Source organism: Panicum virgatum, chromosome 2N (genome assembly GCF_016808335.1).
Source record: "Panicum virgatum strain AP13 chromosome 2N, P.virgatum_v5, whole genome shotgun sequence".
Classification (NCBI taxonomy): domain Eukaryota; kingdom Viridiplantae; phylum Streptophyta; class Magnoliopsida; order Poales; family Poaceae; genus Panicum; species Panicum virgatum.
The window spans coordinates 56,263,084-56,290,343 of record NC_053146.1 but is presented as its reverse complement, the minus strand read 5'-3'; the positions used below and the strand labels follow the sequence as shown (position 1 = coordinate 56,290,343).

The 27,260-nt window shown below is 45.1% G+C and overlaps 2 protein-coding genes across 12 annotated transcripts; both read left to right on the top strand.

The window, feature by feature from the left end:
• Nucleotides 1–14,345: 14,345 nt before the first annotated feature.
• Nucleotides 14,346–17,795, top strand: LOC120658353 (SRSF protein kinase 1-like). 5 transcript variants are annotated; one of them, XM_039936620.1, is made up of 6 exons: nucleotides 14,351–14,724; nucleotides 15,188–15,976; nucleotides 16,964–17,011; nucleotides 17,089–17,195; nucleotides 17,274–17,363; nucleotides 17,459–17,795. In XM_039936620.1, the coding sequence occupies exons 1-5, from the start codon at nucleotides 14,512–14,514 to the stop codon at nucleotides 17,314–17,316; spliced, it is 1,200 nt and encodes a 399-aa protein (XP_039792554.1). In that variant the 5' UTR covers nucleotides 14,351–14,511; the 3' UTR covers nucleotides 17,317–17,363; nucleotides 17,459–17,795. The 5 variants fall into 5 exon arrangements, with proteins under 5 accessions (XP_039792552.1, XP_039792554.1, XP_039792553.1 ...); XM_039936619.1 differs by having other exon boundaries at nucleotides 17,274–17,777; XM_039936617.1 differs by having other exon boundaries at nucleotides 14,355–14,724; nucleotides 17,089–17,363.
• Nucleotides 17,796–18,430: 635 nt separating this feature from the next.
• Nucleotides 18,431–26,684, top strand: LOC120658268 (DNA mismatch repair protein MLH3-like). Of its 7 annotated transcripts, XM_039936504.1 has the most exons (26): nucleotides 18,436–18,939; nucleotides 19,357–19,507; nucleotides 19,611–19,662; nucleotides 19,766–19,813; nucleotides 20,227–20,384; nucleotides 20,470–20,527; nucleotides 20,684–20,741; nucleotides 20,847–20,939; nucleotides 21,015–21,180; nucleotides 21,256–21,271; nucleotides 21,350–21,573; nucleotides 21,708–21,786; nucleotides 21,881–21,928; nucleotides 22,018–23,499; nucleotides 23,576–23,672; nucleotides 23,767–23,866; nucleotides 23,967–24,167; nucleotides 24,663–24,707; nucleotides 24,777–24,830; nucleotides 24,945–25,051; nucleotides 25,179–25,227; nucleotides 25,367–25,459; nucleotides 25,634–25,693; nucleotides 25,873–25,945; nucleotides 26,057–26,142; nucleotides 26,243–26,684. In XM_039936504.1, exons 2-26 carry the CDS (start codon nucleotides 19,382–19,384, stop codon nucleotides 26,429–26,431), a joined length of 3,762 nt encoding a protein of 1,253 aa, XP_039792438.1. In that variant the 5' UTR covers nucleotides 18,436–18,939; nucleotides 19,357–19,381; the 3' UTR covers nucleotides 26,432–26,684. The 7 variants fall into 7 exon arrangements, 5 of the variants coding, with proteins under 5 accessions (XP_039792439.1, XP_039792442.1, XP_039792438.1 ...); XM_039936505.1 differs by lacking the exon at nucleotides 21,881–21,928 and having other exon boundaries at nucleotides 18,433–18,939; XM_039936506.1 differs by lacking the exon at nucleotides 25,367–25,459 and having other exon boundaries at nucleotides 18,444–18,939.
• Nucleotides 26,685–27,260: the final 576 nt, after the last annotated feature.

Genomic DNA, 27,260 nt, shown 5'->3' with positions numbered 1-27,260 from the left:
AGATCGACGGGCCCCCCACTTCGCAAGATTGGCGCGTCCAATACCTTGACTGGATGATTCAAGGGGTCCTACCTGTGATGGCCCAGGTTTTTTTAAATGTTATGCAGACAAAATTAAACCAAAGTCTAGTTGAAGTCTAAGTGAGAAAGTAAATTTTTGTACATGAAATGATGAGTTCTTCATATTACAGTTTCGAAATGTTTAAATTATCTTTCAATTGGTAACAAACAGGATTTCAAAATAAATTTTAAACAGTTGTTCAAATGAACTTTTGCCCAAAACCAATGTTATAGGTTTTCAAATGGCGAACAACTTTCATGTTCAAAGTTTTTCGATTTGCCACACAAAAATGGAAGAAAAAAATTGAATTTCAAAGTATATAGGATATTTTCAAATGCACTTAAGTTTCAAATTTTATCTTTCAAACGAAGCCTCAAATGAATTTGTGCCTAAAACAAAAGTTGTAGATCTCAAAATTTTAAGCAAGTTTGGTATTCAAAAGTTTACAAACTGGAATTTTGAACTTCGAGTTAATTACAGAATTGCCCTCACTCCATCTCTCTCTCTCTTTCCTCTGTTTCTCCCTCCCTCACGTCGTTCGCCGCCGCACGCCGGTGCCGTCGGCCATGCGCCGTGCCCCCGGACAAACTCGTCCTCGGTGCCCCTGGTTTCGTCAAAACCACCCTCCCTGTCACCTCCCACGCGCGACACGCCATCGAACGTCGTCGTCTCGCCGTTGCCGCTCTCGACGTTCGAGCCACGCGTTGCCGCGCCGCTGTCCCCGCCCATGCCGTCCTTATCTCGCTCGTAGGCCAGCTCGCTCCTCTCCCGAAGCCTCTCCATACTGCCTGAGCCACCCACGCCTCTCCCTCTCCCTCTCGCGCGAGCACCGCCGCCCGCCATGGCGCCGCCGCCCCCTAGGCCACCGTCGAGCCCCTCCTCCATCTTATATCGGCCCAAATTGGCACCCCAGCAACATTCCCTACCTCCTCCCGAAGCTCCCAGACCGGGCCGCCCCACCCCAACGCCGCCGGTGTGCCTCCACCGTGGAGCAGAGCTGCCGCCGCCGCTGTGGACCATCGCCGCCGCCCTGCTCCCGCGGAACCCCCTCCTCCGCCCCACCCCGAACCAAATCAACTGCGCAGCAAGCTTCTCCACCTCACACCGGAGCGCCGCCTCTGCCGCTCATCGCCGCCGCCGCCACCCCTGCGCTGCCGACCCACCGCCTCCGGCCGTCCCGCGCTCAACCGAGCACACCCCTAGGTAGCTTCCGCCCTCCTCTAGCTCCTCCACCCCGGGCCCCTCGCCGCCGGCGACCGGAACCGCCGGAGCCGGCCGGCCAAGCCGCGCCCCTCCTCTGTTTTCCGGCCAAGGGCCAAAGCATAAGCCCCCAAATCTTTCCAGGGGGTTTTCTGCAAATCCAGGGGCTTAAACATAATATTAGATTTGTTTTTAAATTTTTGCAGTAAATTTGTAAAATCAATAGAAATTCGTAGAAAAGTCCTAAAATAGCAAATAAATACTTTTTGGAATCCTTATCGAAATCTCTACAATCTGGAACCATAATATGACATGTTTGAGTTAGAAAGTTTTGCTGCAAAAATAGATTTATGTTTGATAGTGCACAAAGACTAGTTGATCTTACCTTTTTAATAACTGATGTTGGGAGCCATGACATGTTATGAAATTTTTATGGTAGAATATACATGTGATTCTAGTGTTACTATAAAATTTTCATAGTCAGTTCTCATGTCTAGATATAGATGCTATTAAATCTTGATTTATGAATGAGTGTGGTAGTTTTAATTTTTCACCATGTTATGCTTTTATTCTGAGTTTGAAATTTCTACAGTAGGATCAACCCAATGAATGTATTCTGTGGTAAAATTTGTAAGCACTCTACTATTTAACATGCCCAAATAATTTATCTAGGTTTAAATTCACTAAAACATCATAAATAGTTTCTATTCTTAGAAAATTATTATATTTTTAACCAGTGAGTAGTTTTGAGTACATTATCATGTTGGAAAAACTTGAGACCCATAAACTGAGTTTAACTATCTGTATAAATAAATCTTGATTAATATAGATCTAGCTTGACTTATTTTCTATACTCTGTAACTTGCAAAATAAAATATGAAACCAGTAGTTTTAGTCGTGTTATGACCTGTAGTACCCAGTAAAATATTTCCCGTGCTGTTTCTCAAAGGTTTGTAAGGTAGTGCTTTAATCGGGTCTATTCATGCTAAGTAGGTTCGGTGGGTTGTCTTTAAAAGAAAAATAATAACACCTAAATCGCTGAACAACTCGAAACTTTGCATTCATACATATGCATTGTTGCATTTCATTTAGGTACGATAGAAGAACCGCGTGAATGACGTGATATCGGAGCCGAGCCAGAAGACGGTGAATAGTGGATACGTCTAGAAGATGGACGGGTGGATCCCGATGTACAAGACCGAAGGAAGCTGCTCGTTGAGCAATTCTCCTCTAACTAACACTGACCTAGTGTTATTCTCAGGCAAGCCCCGGAGCATGTCCTATCTATTTTAAATTTATGCAACTTATTACTGTTCTATCTACTTGCGCATTTAAGTTTACAGGAGTTGCTTGGAACCTTAGCTGCATGATCCTAGGTACCTATGCTTGAACACTAGTATGTGTAGGTCGCTAGTTGGCTAGGCTAATGGTTCGGTAGAAGTCGAGTAATTTCCTGTCACTCGCGAGAATTATAGGAGTTGAATGTTTACTACATACTGCAACTATAAGGCTCACGGGCGGGGTTGTGGTACTTGTGATACCCCGTCTGTTTAGTGAAAATGGATAAGGCCGCAGTGTGTGGTAGTGGTGGTTAAGCTTTTGAACGTACTAACCACATGCCGAGAAATATGATAATCGGTAATCTTAAGTACTGGATTGCACAGAGGCCGGAACATACTCCCCACCGTCTTTGAACGTTGTTCTCATGCGGCCACAAGCGGGTGCAAGAAGGCTTACGACCCGGCATCGTACCGTGGCGGGGATTCTTGTAGTAGAGGGCGGTGGGCCTGTTCCGCGCAGCGGGAATTGAAGGGAAAAGTCGCGTGGGCGAAACGAGACGTCGATCCCCATGTGTGTGTGTGTGTTAGGTCTACCTGGCCAGGTTAACAAATTCGATTCGAATCGTCCGCTTCTCATGGTTTGGGACTGCTTAACCCTTTTGCCACATAGAGTAAGAAGTGAAAGATGATGATGATGATGATGAATATGGTTGGTTGGATGATGAAAGATAATTGTTTCCCACCATGTATGCTATTGGATAGATGCTCACCTAGAATGATTAATTGAACTAGAAATTGGAAGCTAAAATCTGAAATTAAGGATCTACTCTTTACTGCTTTTCGGCAAAACAAACCCCTCAAGCCAAAAGCCTTTCATGTCTAGATTAAGGGCTAAGTATACCCTTAGTCGGGTAAGCCTTGCTGAGTATTAGTATACTCAGCCTTACTTGTGGCTTTGTTTTTCAGGTGGTTCATCGGAGTTTACGGTTGACGTCATGTACGGGCTTCATCATGACATCTGGTTTCGACGCTAGACTATCGTTCATTTTTCGTCAAACTTGAACTCTGTTGTACTTTTATAAATTCAAACTCGGTTTGTAATAATAATTCAGTTTCATACTCTGTATAGTAAAATTTGCGGAATGTTGCATTCTCTGGACTGCTTTGTCGATCCTGTTTCAAGTGGTTTAATCGGGATTTTACCCGATAGTACTGCCGGACTACTCCGTTTTAAGTGCGTATGAACCCTAGTTACCATTTCGGTGATGGTTAGCGCACTTAAGCCGGATTAACTTAGGCGGGGCTGCCACACTACCCTCGAACCACGCTCAGGCGCGGCGCCTCGCTAGGCGGGCCAAGTCCTTCGTCCTAATCGACCACGAGCTGTACAAGCGCAGTCCCTCGGGCGTCTTGCAGCGATGCATCCCCATCCCCGAGGGCAAGGAGCTAATCCGTGACATCCACACTGGCACCTGCGGTCATCACACCGCACCACGAACCCTCGTGGGTAACGCATTTCGACAAGGTTTTTACTAGCCCACCGCGGTCGCCGACGCCACCGACATCGTGCGGACCTGCGAGGGCTGCCAGTTCTACGCTCGAAAGACACATCTCCCGGCCCATGCTCTGCAGACCATCCCCATCACATGGCCGTTTGCCGTGTGGGGACTGGACCTCGTTGGCCCGCTGCAGAAGGCGCCCGGGGGCTTCACCCACTTGCTGGTGGCAGTCGACAAATTCTCCAAGTGGATCGAGGCTCGACCCATCGACAAGATTAAATTCGAGCAAGCCGTTCTGTTCTTTACTGACATCGTCTTCAGTTTTGGGGTCCTGAACTCGATCATCACCGACAACGACACCCAGTTCACAGGCAAGAAGTTCTTGGCGTTCTGTGACAGCTTCCACATACTGGTCGGCTGTGGCACACCCACAGACGAACGGGCAAGTGGAGCGTGCCAATGGCATGATCCTCCAGGGACTGAAACCAAGGATCTTCAACAAACTGAACAAGTTTGGCCGGAGGTGGCTCACAGAGCTACCCTCGATTATTTGGAGCCTGAGGACGACCCCAAGCAGAGCCACGGGCTTCACCCTGTTCTTCCTCGTCTATGGCGCCGAGGACATACTCCCCACGGACCTGGAGTACAAGTCACCAAGGCTAAAGGCCTATCAAGAGCAGCAGAGCCAGCGAGCCCGCGAGGACTCGCTGGATCAAGTGGACGAGGCTCGAGACGTGGCGCTCCTACACTCTGCACGCTACCAGCAGTCTTTGCGAAGATATCAAGCGCAGAGAGTCCGGCGCCGAGACCTCAACAAAGGTGACTTGGTGCTGAGGCTTCGACAAGACAACATGGGCTGCCATAAGCTCTCACCACCATGGGAAGGCCCATACATCATCGCCGAGGTGCTCAAGCCCGGCACGTACAAGCTGGCGAACGAAAACGGCGAAGTCTTCACCAACGCTTGGAACATACAGCAGCTACGTCGCTTCTATCTTTAGAGTTCCGAGCTATTTGTACATCGTTTGTACTCGTATTTTCGATTTCCCAAAATAATGAAGAAGTATGATTTACTTGTTTATTTTTTGGGAACCTTCCGGACCCTCGAGGGCTCGGATGCGCACGAACACTGAGGTACGCCTGACTTTACCCTCGGCAAAGCCAAGCCTCCCTCGGGGGCTACTTAGGGGGGAACCCCCGAACGTCCCCAAAAATCGCCAACGTTGTCGGGTACCACGATTAGGGACACCATAATCGGGGTACTAAGATCACTCTAAAAAAACACAAACACGTGTTAAGGCAACTGGGCCCACGAGGGCCTACGGCCTCCTTCCAATCTGGAAGAAAGGAAAGGACTCAAAGAAGCCCAGGATGCGGCCCATTCGCACCCCTCTCAGGCTCGCGGGACGATCTCCGCCTCGCTTGAGGGCTCCCATCGGGACCCTCGACTGCGCCCCGCATCTCCGCCTCGCTCGAGGGTAGCGAATCTACCCTCGAGCGCGCAAATCATCTCCGCCTCGCTCGAGGGCAGCGAACCTCCCCCGAGCAGGTAACTCATCTCCGCCTCGCTCGAGGCCACCCCTCGCCGTAAGGGACAAACGGCCCTGCCGCTCAACCGCACGTCGTACGAAGGCATTGAATGCCAACCACTCCTCCACAGTCCTCAGGACAGACGGTGTCAGGCCGCCATTCCCCATAGTGGCTGTGACCGGAGTCCCATCCGCCAACTCCGGTCACTGATCCGCCACCCCGGACGCTGTGGCAGCACTGTGGGACCTACGACGCGGGACGCAACGTGCTCGGCACTGCTCCCGTATCATTCTGCCAACTCCGGCCTTCCGGACTCCACCTCATCACACGTATGGCCCCGGACCCACCTCCTGCTTGGGAAGGGGTCCGGCGACGCCACGTGCCCCTCCAAGAGGGACTCACAGCACACGCAGCCGAAGTCTCGGACCTCCCCCCTCGAGGGGTCCGGGACCTCCATGTGTCTCCCGGACCTCCTAGAGTGCACGCCAGCACTCCGTCCAGGGGGGTCTGGGACCGCCGCGTTCCCCACCACCGCTGGCGCATGCAAGACTCTGACCTGCAGGGCCCACGAAACGCCATCACGCCACGTCTGGAGGACCGTACACTGTGGGGCTAGCAGGACACCGGCGTGATCTCCGCAAGACCACGGACGACATCCAGGACGACTGCCACGCCCGACGTCATGCCCCACAGTGTACTTCCTACAGTGTTCGATCACAGCACCCCCGCGACTCGGGGGAAGGACGACGACTTCCACGATCCCCTGTACACGTACACCGTCCCTCCTTGTGTCTATAAAAGGAGGATGTGGGCTCCCTTTAAGGGGGGCTACGACGTCGGCAGCATCGCGCGATCAGACCCACTCGACATAACGCAACGCTCAACCCCACTGAGCACCCGATATTGGCACTCGCCTCAATCAACTCCTTCTCTAGCAGAGACCTGGGAGCTTCCCTCCCTCTCTCGCCGCGCCTGTACCCCCTACTACAGGCACCTCCGGTGCAAGATAATACAGTGCCCTCGCACACCCCCTTTGCTGGACGTACGGCCCCGCGGCCGGAACCAGGATAAACCCGTGCGTTACTGTGTTGCCTCTTGCATCAACATCTGGGACGAGAAAACACGCAGCATTACTAGTTGGGATCCGGACCGCCGGGTCAGGACACCGACAAATTTATTTATTTATCCGGATTCGAACTCCCCGATTTGGTATGGGTGATTATATTTCTTTCGGTAGTAGGTGATATTTCTATCGACAGCGAGTCGTTGTGACGACTTTATTAGGATCTGCTGGTTTAGTTTCTCGGTGGTGGCATGGTGCTCGTAAGAGTTAAATTAGGATCTGCTGGTTTAGTTTCTCGGTGGTGGCATGGTGCTGCGTAAGAGTTAAATTGTATATGTATTCGTGATCACCTTTGACTTACCTAAAAAATAATAAGTTTTTCTAGTGTGGGACAGTATCTTCATATAGATAAAGTTTTGTTCTTTAAAAAAAAGATAAAGCTTTACAAACGCCATTGGGAACGTAAGCAGGAAAGTGGCAACGTCAACGGTTGACCTCCTTTACATGGGGCGGGGCCTTCGTCACGCACCGCATCACGGGCCCTGCCAAGCGTCGCTGAACCCCAAGAGCCATGACAAACGCGCAGGCCCTGCCAAGCTGCGTGCGTCAGGCCGCGATTTTTCTTTTTTATATTTAAAAAAATTCAAATTTTCAAAAATATATGTCCGTTTCGAAAAATTTCAAAAATATACCCCGGTCGCCCACCCAAGGGGCGACGGGACATATTTGTAATTTTTTTCGTCCAATTTGCAAATAGGTTCCTGGCCGGGGGCGCGCTGGTGAGGGGGGGCCTGTCGCCCCCCCCCCCCCACGGGCGACAGGCCCCCCTCGGGAGACTGGGGGTGCCCCGCCCACAGGCGACGGGGGGCCTATCGCCCCCTCATTGGGCGATCGGGTGTGCCCCTCTATATAAGCCCTTGACCCTTCATTCCCTTCTCATTTAAGACCAAAAATTTCACCAAAAATAAAGAAAAAAAGAGAGGGGTGAGGAGAAAGGAATCGGCGAAGCCCTGTCGGATTGCGCACTTGTGATTTGCAGGTAAGTATATTTAGCTTATGTATTTTTCCATTGGTATTGTAGAGTAATTTAATTTAATTAGTGCTATTGTAGAATCATTTAAGTACGAGTTTAATGATACTTTAGTTACGTAGTAGTAAATTAGTTTAGAAAATTAGTACTATGCATTTATTATTACAATTGCAGTACTATTAGAGACGTGTTTATAAATTAATTACGATTTAGAATATAATTTCACATATGCATTATAGAAATTGAGTGTCATCACGTAGTTATGAATACTTATATGTTGTAGTTGAAATCCATACTTAGTTTTTACGAATTATTGAATAAGGTAGGGAAGTAAAGAGTATAACTCGATAAGTATTCTGTAATATACAGATATGTCGAGTAAGATGCAGTTTCAAATATTTTTTGGTGACTACAATGTTTTGTATGGGTCAAATGGAGTAGACATTTCTGCCTTTAAGTGCACATCTAGCGCCATAGATAAACCTCTGTAGAGGAGTTTTGGTTCCATATGTAAGTGGCTGCAGCGTGGGTTCCGTGTTCATCAGGAGACACATGTGATGACCGTCCAGTCTCTTGTTAATTGGGAGGTAGAAAGTGATTTATGAGAATGGATGATGATACACAACACTGATGACTGGCAGAAGTACATGCAAGCAGCTCTAGAGCGTGGGTGGCCTCTGGCCATTCTTGTTCAAATCCGGGAGAAGACACAAAATAAAATCCAACATGGTGCAGATCAAGTAACTCCGAGTATTGGAAGAGAGACCAACTATGTTGAGCAAGATGACTCAGAAGAGATAGAGAACCAAAACAACGGACCACAGGGCCTTGCTGATGAGGGAGAGAGGATACATAGCATTGTGGACGAGATGGAGACAGAAAAACAAACCACAATGGAGATGGAAGAATATGAGGGTTCATCTGATTACGAGCAGTACTCATTGCCAAAAGAGTGGAAGGAGCATGGTTTTGGCAATCATGTCACAGAAGACGTACGAAATCAGGACTGGGAGTACAGAGGGAATGAGGTAGTGCAAGGTGCAACATATCCAAACATTGAAGCCGTAAAAGATGCTGTGAGACTATGGGCAATATCATTGAAACGAGAATTTAGAGTCATAAAGTCTGGCAGTAAAGAATATAAGGTGAAGTGTGTGAATGATGGATGTCCATGGCGAGTACATGCATTCAAGGGAAAATGGAAGTCGAACTGGAAATGTTCCATTGTGACAGGGCACACTTGTTTGCTGTCAGAAGTTCTTCCCTCGCATCGCAATATATCATGCGACTTTGTTGCAAAGCAAATATATGGATTGATTATGGACAACCTAAATTATGAGCCAAAATTGATTGTTCGACACATTGATCAGACTTACCAGTACACCATTAGTTATTTGAAGGCATGACGGGCTAAACAAAGGGTGTTCGAGATGTGGTTCGGCACATATGAGGCAGCATATGATAACCTACCTCGTATGTTATCCCAGGTTGCTGCTAGAAATCCTGGAAGCTTTTATGACACATACCTCGTACCAACCGTGACTATGGGGCAAAGCATTCTGCAACGAGCCTTCTTTTGCCTAGGTGCATGTGTTAGGGCATTTCAAAGTTGTTTTCCTGTGATCTGCATTGATGGCACATTTCTGATTGAAAGTTATAAAGGTCAGATACTCACCGCAATCGGGGTAGATTGCAACAACCAAATAGTTCCGTTCGCATTTGCATTTGTTGAGAATGAGAACTTAGACAGTTGGTATTGGTTCCTTGAACGAGTGAAGGTTCATGTTGTTGCTGCACGTCCAGATGTGTAACTTATTAGTGATAGGCATGCAGGTCTGCTACAATCAATACTGAAATTGCAACGTGGAACTGCGACAACGCCTCCATTGTGGCCCGATGTCCAAAACAAGTGGTGCATTAGACATATGGGTGCAAACTTCTATGACCACTTTAAGAATAAGGATCTTAAGAGCATGTTTAAGAGGTTGTGCACCCAAAATTAACAGAGAAAATTCAATGCATTATGACAGATGCTTGATCAGTTGACTGCAGAGCTAGTGAAGGTAATGGCATCAGGAACAAGCACGAGTCAGGCTGCAAAGGCTAGGGATTCAATTGAGATGCTATTTTCACACTGGATTCGAGGTGCACCTAAGGAGAAATGGTCATTCCTTTATGATACCAACGGAATACGGTATGGTATTCAGACAATGAACCATGCAGAGTGTTTCAATATGGTTATGCGTTCTTGTCGTGCCTTTCCTCTTGTGGGAATTATTGAGTTCATCGTGTATGTTTGCATGAAGTATTTCAGAGAGCGTTACATGGCTGCAAGCATAAACATCAGCAACCCCCAAATTCAGTTTTGCACAAGAGTGACACAATATATGCAATAGAAGATTAAAAAGGTCAAACTACACCGCATCATATCGACAGGTATAATGGAGCATAGATTTGAGGTTCTATGCAAGGATAGAGCTGGTCGTGGTATCTGTAGAGATAGGGTGGTACAGAAGAGTTTGATTACAGCAGATGGCAAAGCTTTCCGCTCCTGCATGAAGCCTAAGTTATTGCATTTGCCATGCTCGCATCTCATTGCGGCATGTGCAGAGTCTGTGTTGCAGCCAGAAGTATTTGTTTCACCTTATTTCAGCAAGGAAGCAGCTGTATCCACCTAGGGACATGAGGTATACGGGATTGGAATAGGGGGACCTTTCATTCAGGATAATGAGAATAAGATGTTTATTACTGATCCAGTCACTAAGAAAGGCAAAGGTCACCGTCAGACACGTCGTATTCGGAATGGTATGGACGAGTCCGAAGCAAGTAAGGCACAAAAGCATTGCAGCCAATGTGGAGCATTGGGTCACAACTACAAGAAGTGTCCTCAGAATGCACTTCACGATGCTGCTGATGTCGGTCCTTCCAGAAATCCCAGAGATGGAGCACCTCCTACGTTCAGACGACCATCAGCGAGAATTGCTCGTTGAAGCCACTCGGTGTCATGATCCATCAGTGTGCAGTTTGTACCTATATACTAATCGTGCGTGGAGTTTGTATCGAACATATCTGTAATATGTAGTAATCGTGCGTCCAGTTTGTATGAAACATATCTGTAATGTATAAATATCGTGCGTCCAGTTTGTATCGAACATATCTGTAATATGTAGTAATCGTGCGTCCAGTTTGTATGGAACATATATGTACCTATGTGTTCTTATATATTTTTGAATGCAGGTATGGAGATGGACTCCTTGCTAGACCCAGTTATCGACTCGAGCCACAGGTCTTTCTTTGCAGCAGTTGAGCACCGAGCCCAAGAGGTGCTACGTCCTCGTCCACCTAGGGAGGCGATCTCTATACACCACGATTGAGTTGACAGGTATGTAATGAAATATTATTGTATATCACTTATGTATTCATCGGTATTCCTTTGTTTCGACAATTTTGTTTATTGCAGGTTACGTGAGTCCAGTCTACTGACTCTGGGCCGTCTTGTCGAGGGTGGGCCTGTTCAGCTCGACCGATCCCTCCTGACGGCGCTCGTTGACAGATGGAGGCCGGAGACACACACGTTCCACCTCCCGTGTGGGGAGATGACTCCTACGCTGTAGGACGTGGCCTTCCTCCTCGGCCTCCCTATCGTCGGGGAGGCTGTAGGTCCGCGTATGCTGGCGGCCTCGTGGAAGGATGAGCTGGAGGCCCGTTTTGCTCTGGTTGACTGCGTGGAAGAAGCAGGTCCGATCAACCCGCACCCGCGAGCAGCAGGTCCTTCGAAGACCTGGTTGCTACAGTTTACAGTACGTATTCATTGCATATTTAAGTTTAATTGTTACAATTTACATGTTGCATTGTCAGTTGAAACCATTAATCTTAATTGTTTATGTAGCCTACCCTGTTGGCTGCAGATGCCGACGAGTACAGTGTGACCAGATCGCTTGAGGCATACCTACTTTGGTTGTTTGGTTACATCTTGTTCAACAACACTCATGGCAACTCGGTCGATAGGATTCTCCTTCCGTATGCATGGGAGATTGCGGATGGGGACGAGGACGTACCGCCCTACAGCTGGGGTGAGGCGGTACTTGCAGCCACTTACCGTGGACTCTGCAGCCTCTGATCACTCTCGTATTTTCCATTACATACGATAGATAGTATGTTTATGCTTCGCTGCTGCTCCATTAGAACTAACTACGATTCAAACTCGACATTATGTACATGTCCAGTGAATGCAAGTTAGGTACGAGACATACATACAATCATAATACAACATTAACAATACTAAATGCGAATACATCTTGAACCGATGAACATCATATGTTATAGATCATGACATGAAATCATCTAGGTCGTCATCCCAGTTGACAGATGATGGTGCTGCAGGTGGTGTAGTATGGCTCGACGAACCTCTTGACTTTCACTTTCTCTCTTTTCTGGATCTACGTTCATGTACAGGGGGAGGAACATCATGTGTTGGAGGCCATGGTTTGGGGGGCATAAAGTCATCCATGTCGTCATCCCATTTAACACAAGTTGGTGCTTGAGGTGCTGCAGCATGACTTGACGAATCTCTTCCCTTTCCCTTTCTCTCTTTTCTGGATCTAGATTCATGTACAGGGGAAGGAACATCATGTGTTGGAGGCCATGGTTTGGGGGGCATGAAGTAATCCATGTCGTCATCCAAGTTAACACAACTTGGTGCTTGAAGTGTTGCAGCATGACTTGACGAACCACCGGTCATCTGTTCTTGTGGAGGCCAAGTACTATCACCCGAAGATCTTCTCCACCTCCTTCGCCTAATTTGCGGCATAAGTCCACCGAAGATACATACCAATTTACGGAAATTTGGTATCGATTTGTTAATCAACTCCGTGTCCTCGGGGTAATCCTAGCATATAATTAAACAATAATATTACTGTTTCAAACATATGGATTCCAAATGACGGACGGGATTAGAACTGAATGAGAGTTACCTTAATGTGCATCTCATACACCTCTGGCCGCATCCATATCTTACAAGAACTTTGTAAGAATCCAATGATATTAGGGTGATTCGCTAGTTCACATACTCTTATGTATATCTTTCGACGTTCTAGCAGGTGTCCCTTTACATCTTGCGTTGTAATACCTCAAAATAATGTGAAATATTTAAACTCTACTACTTTGGACAACACCATCTCTATCGTACCATCCGCTAACGGATCCTACTTCTTACTGATAACAAGATGGGTCATGATATCAAGTATTATACTAGATTTTTCTTCGGTCCATGAAAATCCTCCACAATTAGAGGCAGCCATTGCCTTATGCTGCAATATCAATAAGGTACTGTCATAATTCTATTCTAATTCATAATTAATTTAAAAACAAGTCTATAATAGTACTGAATTTGTAATACTAAACGAGTGTTCTAAATCACCAAATCTAATTCAGCTAATCCGCTAATTAAATTAAATTGTTATACAATATCAACGGATTCATACGTAAGTTACCGGTAGATCACAAGTGCGCAATTCGGCAGAGCTTCGCCGATTTTTTTCTCCTCACCCCTCTCTTTTTTTCTGAATTTTTGGTGCAATTTTTTTGGTTCAAATGAGAAGGGAATGAAGGCCAGTGCTTATATAGGGTGGGAGACCCCCTGTCGCTCTGTGGGGGGGTCTGTCGCCGGGGGGCAGCCAGGGACCTCTTTGTAAATTCAAAAAAAAATTTACATTGAGGTCCTGTCTCCCGTTGCTTGGGCGACAGGACCCCTGTCGCCCTTGGGCCGGACGATCGGGTTATATTTTTGAAATTTTTCGAAACAAAAATATATTTTTGAATTTTTTTTAAATATAAAAAAAGAAAAAGGCGCCGTCGGGCCAGGCACGATCCAGCCCGCGCGGACGGCCACGGGCCAAGGTCCATCGCTCTCCGGCGCCACGCGCAGGCGCGCACGCCACCACGGGTCCACGGCCGTCCTCCCCGGCTCCGTTTCTCCTCTCCACGGCACGTGACTGCTCCAGGCATTACTGTAGCATTACTGTAGCAATTTAGTGTCTACTCACGCCCTAATTAGGCTCATTAGATTCGTCTCGCGATTTACAATCCATTTGTGTAATGCGATTTATTTTTTAACTACATTTAATATACCATGCAAACAATTTACAAAAATTTTACGTTTTGCGTTTACATTATCTAAACACGGCCTTACAAACGATAGCTGCAAATTTCTCTCCGGAATTACCTACCAGTGCCGTCTGCCTGTTCCATGGACAGGTTTTAAAAGCGACCACCAACAATGTCTACCACGGAGGCGTGCACTGTCACGCACGTCACGCACACACCTGCCCGGCCTCGCGTCATTGACCGGCGCCGATGCCGTGTCGTCAACTGCTCCCAGCGCCGTCGGGCGCCGGCCCATCATCACCAGCCAGCCAGCCCAAAACCACAGCCCATCGGCTCGTACAGATACCAGACCGAGACGATCAGACGACCCGCTGCCCACTGACCAGTTGTCCCCCAGTTTCTGGACCCAGCCGTCAGCCAAGCAGCACGGTTCAAACCCGCGGCACGGCCACACGCACACGCGAGACGCAATTAGCACGGGGATTAAAGCGCCCTAATCACACAATTAATCTGGGGCCTTTCCTTTCCCTTCCTTTCCCGGTGGTGGCGGAACGGTCACTTGTCCCTCTCCGGCTCTCCCCGACCGGAACGAGCGCGTGAAATTTGCAAAAAGGCCCCCCGCGTTTATAAATCGGAGCCCCACAGACCACAACCTGTCTTCCTTCCTCCCCGCACGAATTCGAATCCGCGGGAGGTGGTGGTGGTGGAGGAGACCGGGGGGTGATCCGGCTCCCGTCTCGGCCGATGGCGTCGCTGTTCGGCAACGGCGGCTACAGCTACTCCTCGGGGTCGTCGGATGGGGAGGACGAGGACGAAGGGACGGAGGGGTACCGGAAGGGCGGGTACCACGCGGCCCGGCCCGGGGACCGCTTCGCCGGCGGGAGGTTCGTCGCGCAGCGGAAGCTAGGCTGGGGCAACTTCTCCACCGTCTGGCTCGCCTACGACACCCTCCACAGCGTACGCACGCACGCCGGCGCTTGCCCCTAATTCATTTTCCTTTTCTGTTTGTTTCTTGTTATTTCGCTTGATAGATAATAGTTTCTTTTTCCCATTTGCGTGTTCTTTGTGCAACCTTGTGCACTTGCTCGGTGTTTCCGGTGGCTTTTGGCTTTTGGAGAGTTCGGTAGAGGTTGTTTGGAAGCTTGCCGTCACGCGAATCCAAAATAGTGCAGCTTTGCCCTTTGAACCCTGTTCCGTTCCTTGTCTTTTGCGCTTAATTTATCGTCTCCAGAAGAACTTGGCGGGCATTTGAGTACGTATTAAGGCCGAAATTGTGCTTTTGATCCCTTAGATTGTATCTTGCCTTCACAGCAACTACTGCTGCCCATTTTCATTTCCAATTTGTGACCAACGGCCTCCTTTATCTCGTCTATGTATAATGAATTTACTAATTGGGATGTTGTAAATGCAAATTTGGCAGAGATTTGTGGCCCTCAAGATCCAGAAGAGCGCGAGGGATTACGCACACGCAGCTCTCCACGAAATCGAGCTACTGTCAGCGGTAGCGAAAGGAGACCCGACGAATTCCAAGTGCGTCGTGCGGTTGTTAGACCATTTCAAGCACGTTGGCCCCAACGGGCACCACGTCTGCCTGGTCACGGAGTTTCTCGGCGACAGCCTGCTCCGGCTGATACGGTACAACCGGAACAAGGGCGTTGGGCTGAGCAGAGTGAAGGAAATCTGCCGATCTTTGCTGGTCGGCCTTGACTACCTGCATAGTGAGCTTGGCATCATTCACACGGATTTAAAACCGGAGAATGTTCTTCTGGTTTCGACAATTAATCCGGCCAAGGATCCTGTGCGCTCGGGGTTCACCCCAATTCTTGATAGGCCTGTGGGAAGCCAATATGGTAGGACAGTGATCAGTTTCAGTGAGAAGATGCTAAAAATGAGAGCAAGACGTGCCGTGGCAAAGATTTCACGGAGGCGAGTTTCGCTTGGCGGGTTTGCAGCTGAAGTGGAGAAGGAGAGGAACCTTGATGGGATTAGCTTGAAGTGCAAGATCGTCGATTTTGGGAATGCCTGCTGGGGCGATCAGCAGCTTGCTGGTGAAATACAGACAAGGCAGTACAGAGCTCCGGAGGTTATCATCGGTTCAGGGTACTCGTATTCTGCTGACATGTGGTCGTTTACTTGCATAGCCTTTGAGCTTGCCACTGGTGACTTGTTGTTTGCTCCCAAGAATTGCGAAGGATGCAGCGAAGATGAGGTAAAAAGAAAAAAAAACACATTTTGTTTGTTTGCATGTGCTTACCAGTTTCTTAGGATCAACAGTTTCCACACATATTTAAACTACCATTGTGGGCTTGTGGTATTCTCTTTGTTGCCAAGTTTCATGGGAACAAACTTTTCTTCATGCTTATATTGCAGACAGCACCATATATGGTCTGTTACAGCTTTTGTTGTGTTCATCCACCAAACTTTCAAATACTCACTTGCAACTTTTGGGGCATTTAAACAATAACACTGACATTAATATACTCTTCAGATTGTGGGCCACTTCAGAATTCAACAACTTTGCAATTGTGTAAAGATGTACCCAACCTGATAATTGCCAACCTAGCTACTGAAATCTTTGTAGAAATGAAACAAGATTACAGGGTCCACACTGGCAGTATTTAAATGAACATACCAACTTTGATGTGCAACATTTGAGGTGCCCCATGAGATGCTGCTATTTGAACAATTTTTTCTTGTGATAGTATACTTCTGGCTTCCTTTCTATTGTGATCTTGAAAAGCAACCTCCATTACAGTATGCAGTTTCATTCAAAGAACTGACCTTTTGGAATCCTTTTGTATAATGACTGTAAGCAGGAACTAGATTTTTGTGCAATTGTATTGAAGGTTACACAAATACGGGCCTTATGAGCTGTTCTTTCTGTACTGACCTTTTCTTTTTTGATAAAAGATACGATTCTAGTTGCCGGATGTAATGCCTAGGACAAGTTAAGTTTAATGAACTGAAAAATAATTAGTTGTATGTACAAACTTCTTTATTCTGATACCTGCTCAATTGCTCTATTAATGTGAACTTGACATCTTTCCTATGTAAGTTTCTATGTGTAAGATTCTATGTCAATTGTGCTCCTAGCTCAATCCACTCCGGATGCTGAGTCATGTTTATCAAGTTTTCTGTATATGTTTGTTATCATCAATCAAACAATTCATCAGCCTTTTTTGTAATCTATCTATAGGACCACTTGGCTCTAATGATGGAAACTCTTGGAAAGATGCCTCGGAAGGTCACAGCAGTCTCCCTCATTCCCTCTTTAGTGAGCTATCTGAATTTCCCTCTTATTTTATTTTTGTTGTCTTTCAGATTGCTACCTCGGGAACTCGTTCCAAGGATTACTTTGATCGGCACGGTGATTTAAAGAGGATCCGGAGACTGAAGTTCTGGCCCCTGGATTGTTTACTTGTTGAAAGGTACAATTTCACTGAAACTGACGCCCGAGGGTTTGCTGATTTTCTTCGGCCAATCCTAGATTTTACACCGGAGAACAGGCCTTCTGCTGCGCAGTGCTTGAAACACCCATGGCTTAATTGATCTGATGAGATGAGGAAGTCTAACCAACAGAAGTTTATACATACCAAGTACGCTCACGATCGAGGACTCTTTGTGACCGGGACTGCAGATATCCACAGACTTTAATGTAACATAGTCAGGAACTATGTTTTTTTTGGTGCAGCTTGATGAGGCATGATGCTTCAGCTTCTTTCTTCGTGGTATCAGGTGTTCTGATGTATCAGCTGTTCCACTGGTGTGTTTGAGGTGCAGAGCTAATGCGATGTCAACCTGCGTGTGTTAGTAGGGCCAACAACCTTTCTCCTTTAGCAGAGAAGATGCAGTGAAGTGTAGTGTAGTGCTTCTTCAACTAGTTACTGAATGGATCGTGCAATTGTGCGCTGTAAAGCTGCCTGTCGGCTCGGAACCAGCGTGCTACACCGCATTGGAGCTTGCTTGCTGGTGGTGTTTTATCTTCAGAACTAATATGCCTTTTCTGACAACGTGAGGTGAGGTTCAAGCCCATCCGTGCTGCCACTCTGCTCGTGAAAAAGCTCTGGCCCTCTTTACCCGTCAACGCGAAAAAAACATCACATCGAATGTTGGGACACATGTATGGAGTACTAAATGAAGTCTATTTACAAAATTTTTTTGCATGGATGGGCTGTAAGTCGCGAGACGAATCTAATGAGCCTATTTAATCTATAATTTACAACAGTGATGCTACAGTAACCAACTGCTAATTATAGATTAATTAGCATCATTAGATTCGTCTCGCGATTTACAACCCATCTATGCAAAAAGTTTTGTAAATAGACTTCATTTAGTACTTTAAATTAATAAAATTCCAACACAAAATTTTTACACGTAAAGAACTAAACACGGCCTCTATCTATCTGATGCCATCTGTGCCAGCTTGACACTGTATCAGTTTAACAGTGTGCCAGCCTAACAGTGTCAGTGTATGTCTGATTTTGCTGTATGAGATCTTAGGGAAGGCTTTCAAAGGTCGAATATGATAGAACTAGCAGTCCAGGTGGTTTGTATACAGCCAAAAAAAATATTGTGTTTGTCATTATTTTGCTGAACTTCGTTGTAGCCCAAAAATCTGGTGCTGGAGGGCTGCAAAACGCCGTCCGTGCAGCCCCCGGCCTGAATGTGCGTCAGGTGGGCGTTCGGCAGATCCGACGCCTCGTGTGGAAAAGAGCCACGCACGCCTGAATCTCTTGGGATCGATCGTTCCGACTTCCTGTTCGTCAGGCAGCCTGCGACCTGGCGGTGCAAATCCGGTCGCCGTAGGACGACGGCTGGTACTCCTGCGGCTGCCTCCCCGCATCTACCGACCCACCGCCGACCCACCTCCTCCCCTTCCCCTCACCGACTCGCCTCCTCCCCTTCCCCTCCGCCGCCACCATCCTGATTGCCTCGCCCGCTCTCGGGAAAAAAAAAGTGAGCCCGTCTGGCTGGTGGCCGAGTCATCCTCGCCGGCCTGGGAGCCGAGCCACCTGCCTCCCGCTGCGTTTGTGGGCTTCTCGTGGCCTCCGGGACGTGCGGCGCTCCTCTCTCTCTCGGCCTCTCCCACTTTCCAAGCGCGCGAGAGCGACGACAGGGGAGTGGCGCCGCCTTGCCAGCTCTTCGACGGGCGGCGCTCCGCCGGCCGACAAGGTATGTCCGCCCTTTCCCTTCCCTTCCCTCCCTGCTGTGCGAAATGGAACACCCAAACCCCCTCACGGTGTGCGATTTGTATTCGGTTCTGACCATGGATTTTCGTTTTTTTTGCAAAAATTATTGAATGTATATGTGTGCACCCATGTCCTATGCTGGATCCGCCCCCAAAACCCTTGTTCGTCCATTCCATTCCTTCCTGCTGTGCAATATCGAAAACCCCAAACCCTAATCTATGCTGGGGCCGCACATGTTAAACTTTTCAAAAAACTATCGGGTGCACATGTGTACACCCATTTCCCATGCTGCCCCCCCCCCTTCCTGAAGAAACCTACTTATAGCACTGCAATTTTGAAATTACCTGTCCTGTTTATTCTCCTTGCATATGTTTGATCATTGGGCATTTTCCTGTTTCAGCATATTCTTTTCCCAGTATGAGTAAATGCAGACCATAAAGCGCTTGCCGGAGAGCGTTCATAGCTCGTTGCGTTCAAGCGTTGTTCTGTCTGACCTGCCAAGGGTTGTTGAGGAGTTGATATATAATAGCATTGATGCCAATGCGAGCAAGGTATTGCTTTCCAATATGGAAAAGGAATAATAAGTAACATATAATATATGGTGATATCTTCTGTGTTGTGTGTTATCATTAATATACTTTGTACCAATTTCAGATTGACATTGCAATAAACATCAGAGCATGTTATGTAAAAGTGGAAGATGATGGTATGCACTTATGCTATATCTCTCTCTCTGTTTCTTTTTGGCGAAAAAATCTTGAAGAGGTTATCATTTTAAAAAAATTATTGCAATATTGTACAAATCGCAGGTTGTGGTATTACACGAGATGAATTGGTTCTCTTGGGAGAAAAATATAGTAAGCCAGAATTATTGTTATTTATTTGCATGTCTTTTCCAGTTTTCCTGTTGATGGTACTGTTTTTGTCATTTTACTTTGCATTGTTGCAAGCGATGCAACATAAAGAAATGGTTTTCTGGATGTTCATCTTATTCACTTATGCCAGATGTAGAATATGGAGTTATTGATTTGCTTAGGACATAATAATGAAAATGACATTCATGTTGTTGTTTATTTAAGAAGTACTGTACCTATTTATTTAACAATCAGGGACCCCTGCCATCATTGTTAAAATTGATTATGCTATTCATTTTAATTAAGTATAGGTCCATTTTACTTACCTGAAACATGTGTAGGTTTTGAAAGAATAAATATACTCAATTGTGGTTCTAACTGTGCTAATGATTAATAATTCGCTTCTGCCATAACAGCAACATCCAAATTTCATAATGTGATGGAGGACAAGGAACTTAGTCCTAGAAGTTTTGGACTAAATGGAGAAGCACTCGCATCACTTTCTGATATCTCTGTGGTTGAAGTCAGGACGAAAGCTCGTGGGAGACCAAATTCATATTGCAAGATAATAAAGGCACCACCACTGAGCTTCTTTAATGATGTACACTATCTTGATTATCCATGGTTAGTCCATCTGAATTCTTCTGACAATCGCACAGGGATCTAAATGCTTACATCTGGGAATAGATGACAAGAGGGAAATGGTTGGCACCACAGGTATTTGTTCTACTTATCTTCTGGAAACAATGCAGTGTCTATATATACATAATACATGTGAAGAGTGAGATTTAACGGTCTATCCAAGACCCCAGTCATGTGTGTTATATTTCTCCTGTGTTATTTGAGCTATTATCAGGCCTTTCTTCTTCGCAGTTGTTGTTCAGGAGCTTTTTTACAATCAACCAGTACGGAGGAAACAAATGCAATCTAGGCATGTGATAATTATTACTACTATTCATACGCATATGTCTCTTCTTATTCACAGCTCTGTTCAATAGATCATTTGATTAATATTTCCCCATATCATATTTTGTAGTGAGAAAAGAGAATTACATCATGTGAAGAAGTGTGTCCTGCAAATTGCGCTTATTCATCCACAGATTTCAATCAGACTCCTTGACATTGACAGGTTGTGTGTTGTGCTAAGGTTGGTTATGATTTTTCTTGTACTAAACATATTGACATGCCTGTTTCATTAATGCAGCGAAGATGAATTGCTAAACACAGCTTTTTCATCATCCCCTTTGCCCCTTATATCAAAAAGTTTTGGGGATGATGTCTCCAGATGTCTCCATGAGATATCTGCCTCTGACCAGAGCTGGGTTCTTTCAGGGCATATATCTGGACCTGCAGATGTGTTTCGTACGAAGGTAAGGTCCATTATTTAAGCTATGAAGTACTATTTTGATAAAGTATTTTCAGCAAAGTTCAATTCTCATTTTCAGGATTTTCAATACTTGTGTATCCTCGTCAATTTGCCGTTATCTACTTTTATTTACTATCTTCCAAATTCTTGGAAACATCCTTGACTTTCGAAAGACATCAACTCAAGATTCGTGAATAGAAACCCGATTCATAATATGCTCAATAATCTGGCGTCTAGTTTTCAATCTTCCATTATGAGGACAAATGAAGAAATTGATGTTCAGAGCAGGAAGAGGCAGAAGACTGATATATACCCTGCTTTTCTACTGAACATTTGCTGTCCTAGATCTAGCTACGATCTACATTTTGAGCCTACAAAAACCATCGTGGAATTCAAGGTGACTCACTATGACTATGGTTTTGATCTTCCTTGTTTGTAGTAATTCAGAAACATGATGTTACTTGTTTCATCTCTAAATTATTTACAGTGTTATATTTGGCTATTTAATCTCCCCCTTCTTCCCACCTCTAGGATTGGCAAACCGTCTTGCTTTTCTTTGAACAAACTATCACAAACTACTGGAAGAAGAATGCACTGCAATCACCAAAAGGTGAGACAATGAGACCTCAGTGTCCCTTGCTTATGGCTTTGTGAATAAATAATTATTGGTCTGAAGGCGTTATCATTGTACCCTTTTCCATTAGCTGATGGAGTTTGCGCTGGCGGTACCAGTGTGCCTCTAAAAAATGATGGTTGGTGACTTGGTGAACATACTTCACATTTTTTTTTGTCTCTTTGATCTGTTAAGCTTCTGAGCTTTTTTCATATGGTGCTGTTGCAGTGAAATTGAATAAGGGACTCCTAAGGCATCATAATGTGCAGAACAATGAAGAGTACGCTAACTTCCAAAACACTCAGCAGAAGAATGCAGTCAGAGATATCAACAGTGATATGAGTGCCACAGGATTACAGAAAGACTCACGCTGCTTTTCTTTTGATATGGAGCCATCCATACAGCATGTCTCTTTTTCTGGACAGGTCACTAATTCACCCTGGCTCACTGACAATGTTGCCAGTATTGATTACAAGTTAGGGTATAAGGTAATGCAATCTCCTGAAAGAATCAATTATCGCTGGTTAGAGGATGGTCCTTCCCAGTTAGATGCTGATCTTTCAAGTGTTAACCCAACTGGTCGGAAAAGGCAAAGGACAGAAGGTATATTCCATGAGTGTGCATATTCTGGTAATTTTGGGATGTTGGAGGACATACCAACTGAAGGTTTTTTAGCTCACAAACAAGAATCTGAGTTGATTGGTTCAGAAGTTGAAATACGAGAACCTTGCTTTGGGTCTTTCAATAGGTCAGACAAATTGAGGTCTGATTTGGTGCAAAATCAAACAAACGTAAAGGCATTCACATCTGGCTGGGATGGATCCTGTGTTGAGTTTGATAAAACAAATGGGGATTGCCTACTCAATGAAGCTACAGATACAATTACTAATATTTCTTTCCCCGATATGTTACAGTTCAGTGATGGATTTTATCATAATGATGTTAACACCTCCAGGAGCTTCTGTAGAGTTTTGAGAAAGTGCAGCATCAATAAGAAGTTAGGGACTGCAACTGGATGTGTTGAAGGCCTTGAAGCTGATACTGTAAGCCAGATGAACTTCCCTGATATTCATGCTGTGTGGAACAGTGACTTGATGGATAGGTCCTGCATTGGGGATACTTCCCATCATTTTTCACATCTATCCTCATTGGATGATACACCTTGCAGTCGTGCAAGGACTGGCTGGATACTTCACAAGAAATCAGATAAAAGCTTTGGTTCTTGGAACTGTGAAAATATTGACAGCGATGTTAGATTTGCCTTGGACAGATTTAGCAATGTTTCATCAATGATATGTGAAGGAACTAAAAATTTGGATAACTTTGACAGGGCAATACAGCCGCTTAATTACTTCAATAAGGATTGTGGTTCAACTGACCAGTTTGGTTCTGAAGATGACCTGATAATGTGGAAATCAAAATTTGACACAAGATTTTCAGTTGATATTTCTCCCGAGAGAAATGATAATGGTTGCCATTTGAACGTCCCTTCTTTTAATATGGCAAATGCCAACTCACTTGCTAAAGATCTGCTGAATCAACGCAACCTTGGACTGGACCAGAGATCCAGGCCTTCCAAGGGCAGTAGATCTAGGTGTCATTCTGCTCCACCATTTTATAGAGTGAAACAGAAATTCTCTCGATTAAATGAGCTACTGAGCAAATTGGCCATAGATGGCGATAAAGGTATCTGCACTAACAGCCCTGAAGGTACATCCTACAACCATTGCCCCTTTTGAATTGCATTTATATGAGGGTTAACTTTACATCTTCTAATCAAATGTAGGCAATGCATCTACTACACCTGTGGATATCTCACGTATGAGTTCAACCCAGCCTGTTCCTGAGACTGATAGCGGTGAATTTCCAGACTTAAGTTTCAGGTAAGCTCATCTGGCCTATTTTCCTTGATATACCTTTAGTACTTGAACATATCTCTCTAAGCCTGTTATTATACACTTATCTTGTTTGGGTCAGCTCGAATGGATTTGTGAAATTTGGAGATGCATGTTCTGATGGGCTTGAGGATTCACCTGCTCAGATAACTAAATGGCGAGATGACTCTGGCCAGCATACAGTTAAGCATGCATTGAAATTGGGATACTCACATAGAGGTTGTATATGTCCTTGCTATTGTGCATCTTGTTATGTTCTTACTGCTTTACCTCCCTATGCAGGCTTCAAACATGCCGCATGGTCCTTTTGAATGCTATGATGATGTACTTAGCATTTCTTCTGGGACCTTGCATCTCTCTTGTAACTCGCTAGTTCCTGAATGTGTTGACAAGAACTGCTTTGAGGAGGCAAGGGTCTTATTGCAGCTGGACAAGAAATTTATTCCTGTGATATCTGGGGAAACTATCCTCCTTGTTGATCAGGTTCACTTTTTCTCATTTTTGCAAGGGGATTAGGTTCCCCGTTTGTACCTTCATTTTTAAGGGGCCTGGTACCATGGTAATAGATACTAGCACACTATTTATTCTTGTTGTTTTGGCTGGAACAATCATGTTATGGCAATACAAAATATTTTTCTTGTTGCTGCATTTGGAGCAGTCAAATCATGCGCCAATGCTCATGCTCTCTACCAGTTGCTTATTTCTTTTTATTTAGTAAACCTTTTAGTCAGTTTACTAGTACTGATGTAAATTCAACTTCTTAAAAGGAAATACTTAAACCTTTTAAAACAGTATCTAAAATATGCCCTAAAGCATTTCGATTATATATCTATGCCAAAATGTGGAACATGCATTTCTTATGTTCATGTTCATTCAGAAGTAGGTAATACATGTGCTGAGCTGCTGATGAAATGCTTTTATTTTTCAAAATACATAGCAAGCCATGTACTTACGTCCTCTTGTTTTACTATTATACAGCATGCAGCTGATGAAAGGATACGTTTAGAGGAGCTTCGTAGAAAGGTTGTTAATATTACAGTGGCCAAGAACAAAAATATTTTACTCTTTCATACTCATATAGTGATCGTGCAGGTTTTATCAGAAGAAGGCCATGTTGTCACTTACTTGGACTCTGAGGAGGAATTAGTACGTCATGTTTGTTAGTCAGCATCCGATGCATTATGTTAATATTGCATTTGTGAACTTGTTTCAATGCTAATATGCTGCGTTCAATACTGCACTCGCCAAAAAAAAATTCAGTCTCTCCCTGAGACTGGGTTTCAATTATTCCAGAAGTATGCTGAGCAGATTCGGAAATGGGGCTGGATCATCAGCAGTGGTAGCAATTCCTCTGAATCATTCAAAAAGTAGGTGCTTGACTAGCATTTGGTTTTGGGGGAGTTTTTTTTTCCATGAAGTCGAAAAGCCATTCACCTCATATATATGGAATCAAATGTATGTCTGTCATTTGATCATTTGCTTTGTATATTTCAGGAACATGAATATTCTGAGGAGACAAACCCGTCTTGTTACTCTTGTTGCTGTAAGGAACACCCTTGCTTCTGCCGTACCATTTAACTTGTTTGGAATCAATGCTGCTATGTACATGTTTTCCTTTAATATGCTGAACATGGTTTATAGATTTGTATTCTTTTTTATTATTTGTTTTTTTAAACATGTAGGTCATCGAACATTATATAAGTTGTTTGATATCTGTAATTGTACACATAGTAATGACAAGAATGAGACGGAATGGTGAACCGAGATCTTCAAAGGTTCATGTCAAATATTTACAAGAAATATATGAATTTCAAACCCAGATCTTCTCATTTCTGTGGAGTTATATACGAAAATGGTGTTACAACCAAGTATCTGATTGAGCCTTGTTAGGTAAATCATATGCCGCGTTCAATAGTTCATGTATGCTAAACATAATCTGTGCTACACAGGTTCCATGTATTTTGGGTGTCAATTTGACAGGGAAAGATCTCATGGAGTTTATCCAGCAGGTAACCACTATGTTATCATGTGCAACTTAAATTCCTCACTTGCAAAAAATACCTCTGCAAGTGAATGAGCCTCAGATTTTTCATCTTATTCTATCTGTAATAAAAAAAATGTATGTGGATATTTTATTACATTTAGTTGATTAACCTTTAGTCATGTTACCTATTACTGTCTTTTCCAGCTTGATGAGACTGATGGGTCATCAGCAATGCCCCCAGCAGTTCTCCGTATTCTTAACTTCAAAGCTTGCAGAGGTTACTACTTATTTGCCCCATATAGATATAGTTGTCCATAGTGCAAGCATTTCTGTGTATCACACTTCGATAAAACATGGCTTGTTGATGTTTCTTCTTGGCTTACTGTAGGGGCGATCATGTTTGGTGACCCCTTGCTACCATCCGAATGCTGTCTGATTATTGAAGAGCTGAAAGCAACATCCCTATGCTTCCAGGTAAGGACGGTTGGCTGCTCGGTTTCTTATTTCCGCTGTTACTCTGTGTTCCTGTTATGGAAAGAACCTTTCCTCCGCTGAATAAAACCCTCTCTTGCAGTGTGCTCATGGGCGCCCGACCACAGTGCCTATAGTGAACGTCGCATCCCTCCACGGCGAGCTGGTGAGGCACCAAATGCTGAGCGGAAGGCAGGCGGAGACATGGCACGGCTTGGCGCACCAAGGGCCCAGCCTTGAGCGTGCTCAGATGCGCCTCAAACAACTGAGAAAGCTGCACCGTGGCCTGTAGCTGTAGGAACATATCGAATGGTTGAAGTCAGATAAACGGGAGCGTGATTTGTACAGTTTGTAGAGAAGGGAGTGGAATTCCACTGTGCTGTAGTACCATTGTACATATGATAGACATTCCTTCCTGATGAGGAGATAAAACGGCGCCCATCATCACCTGAGAGGCGACTGGGATTTGCCTTGGCGTTGTTGTAAACTGTGTACATTCTGGTTTGTTATATCAATGCATACCATTCATGACGGTTAAGAGTTGAGTTGGGTGCGATATCTTTGTTGACCTGCGTTGTTTGTCCTCCTCTGTCCGAGATAGTCACTGTGCTGTGATCTTTTGACTTCTGTGCGCATATGGCGAGCAAGCAGGGCGCAAATGTACCAATGGTTTTAGCATCGCGATTAAATTGCTTTTGCAAATTGCTGAAAAAACAAATTGTGGAATCACTAAAATATGTTGATACTACAAATAGATGTTTTCCGCTGAAACTTTACTGTCGCCCTTCAATCCAACGAGCACTGCCAAAGTGCACAGCCTTTTCTGCATTTTTGCAAACAGTAACGAATTGCACTGTGAATTCACTCTCCAGAAGTGACTTCTTCAAGCTTAGCAACATGCATGGAATGTGCTGAGTGAAAATGTTTGAGTTGGGCTGCTATTCGGGTTTTTCGGGTACCGTGATTTGAAATTCGAATTATCCATAATAATTTCGGGTACTGTGGGTTGAAACCCGAATTAGTGTTCGGGTTTTTCAGGCTCCGGTTTTTCGTGTTTGGGATTTAGGTTTCGAGTATTTTGCCCAAACATAATGCATGTACTGCAGGGTGTGTTGACACTG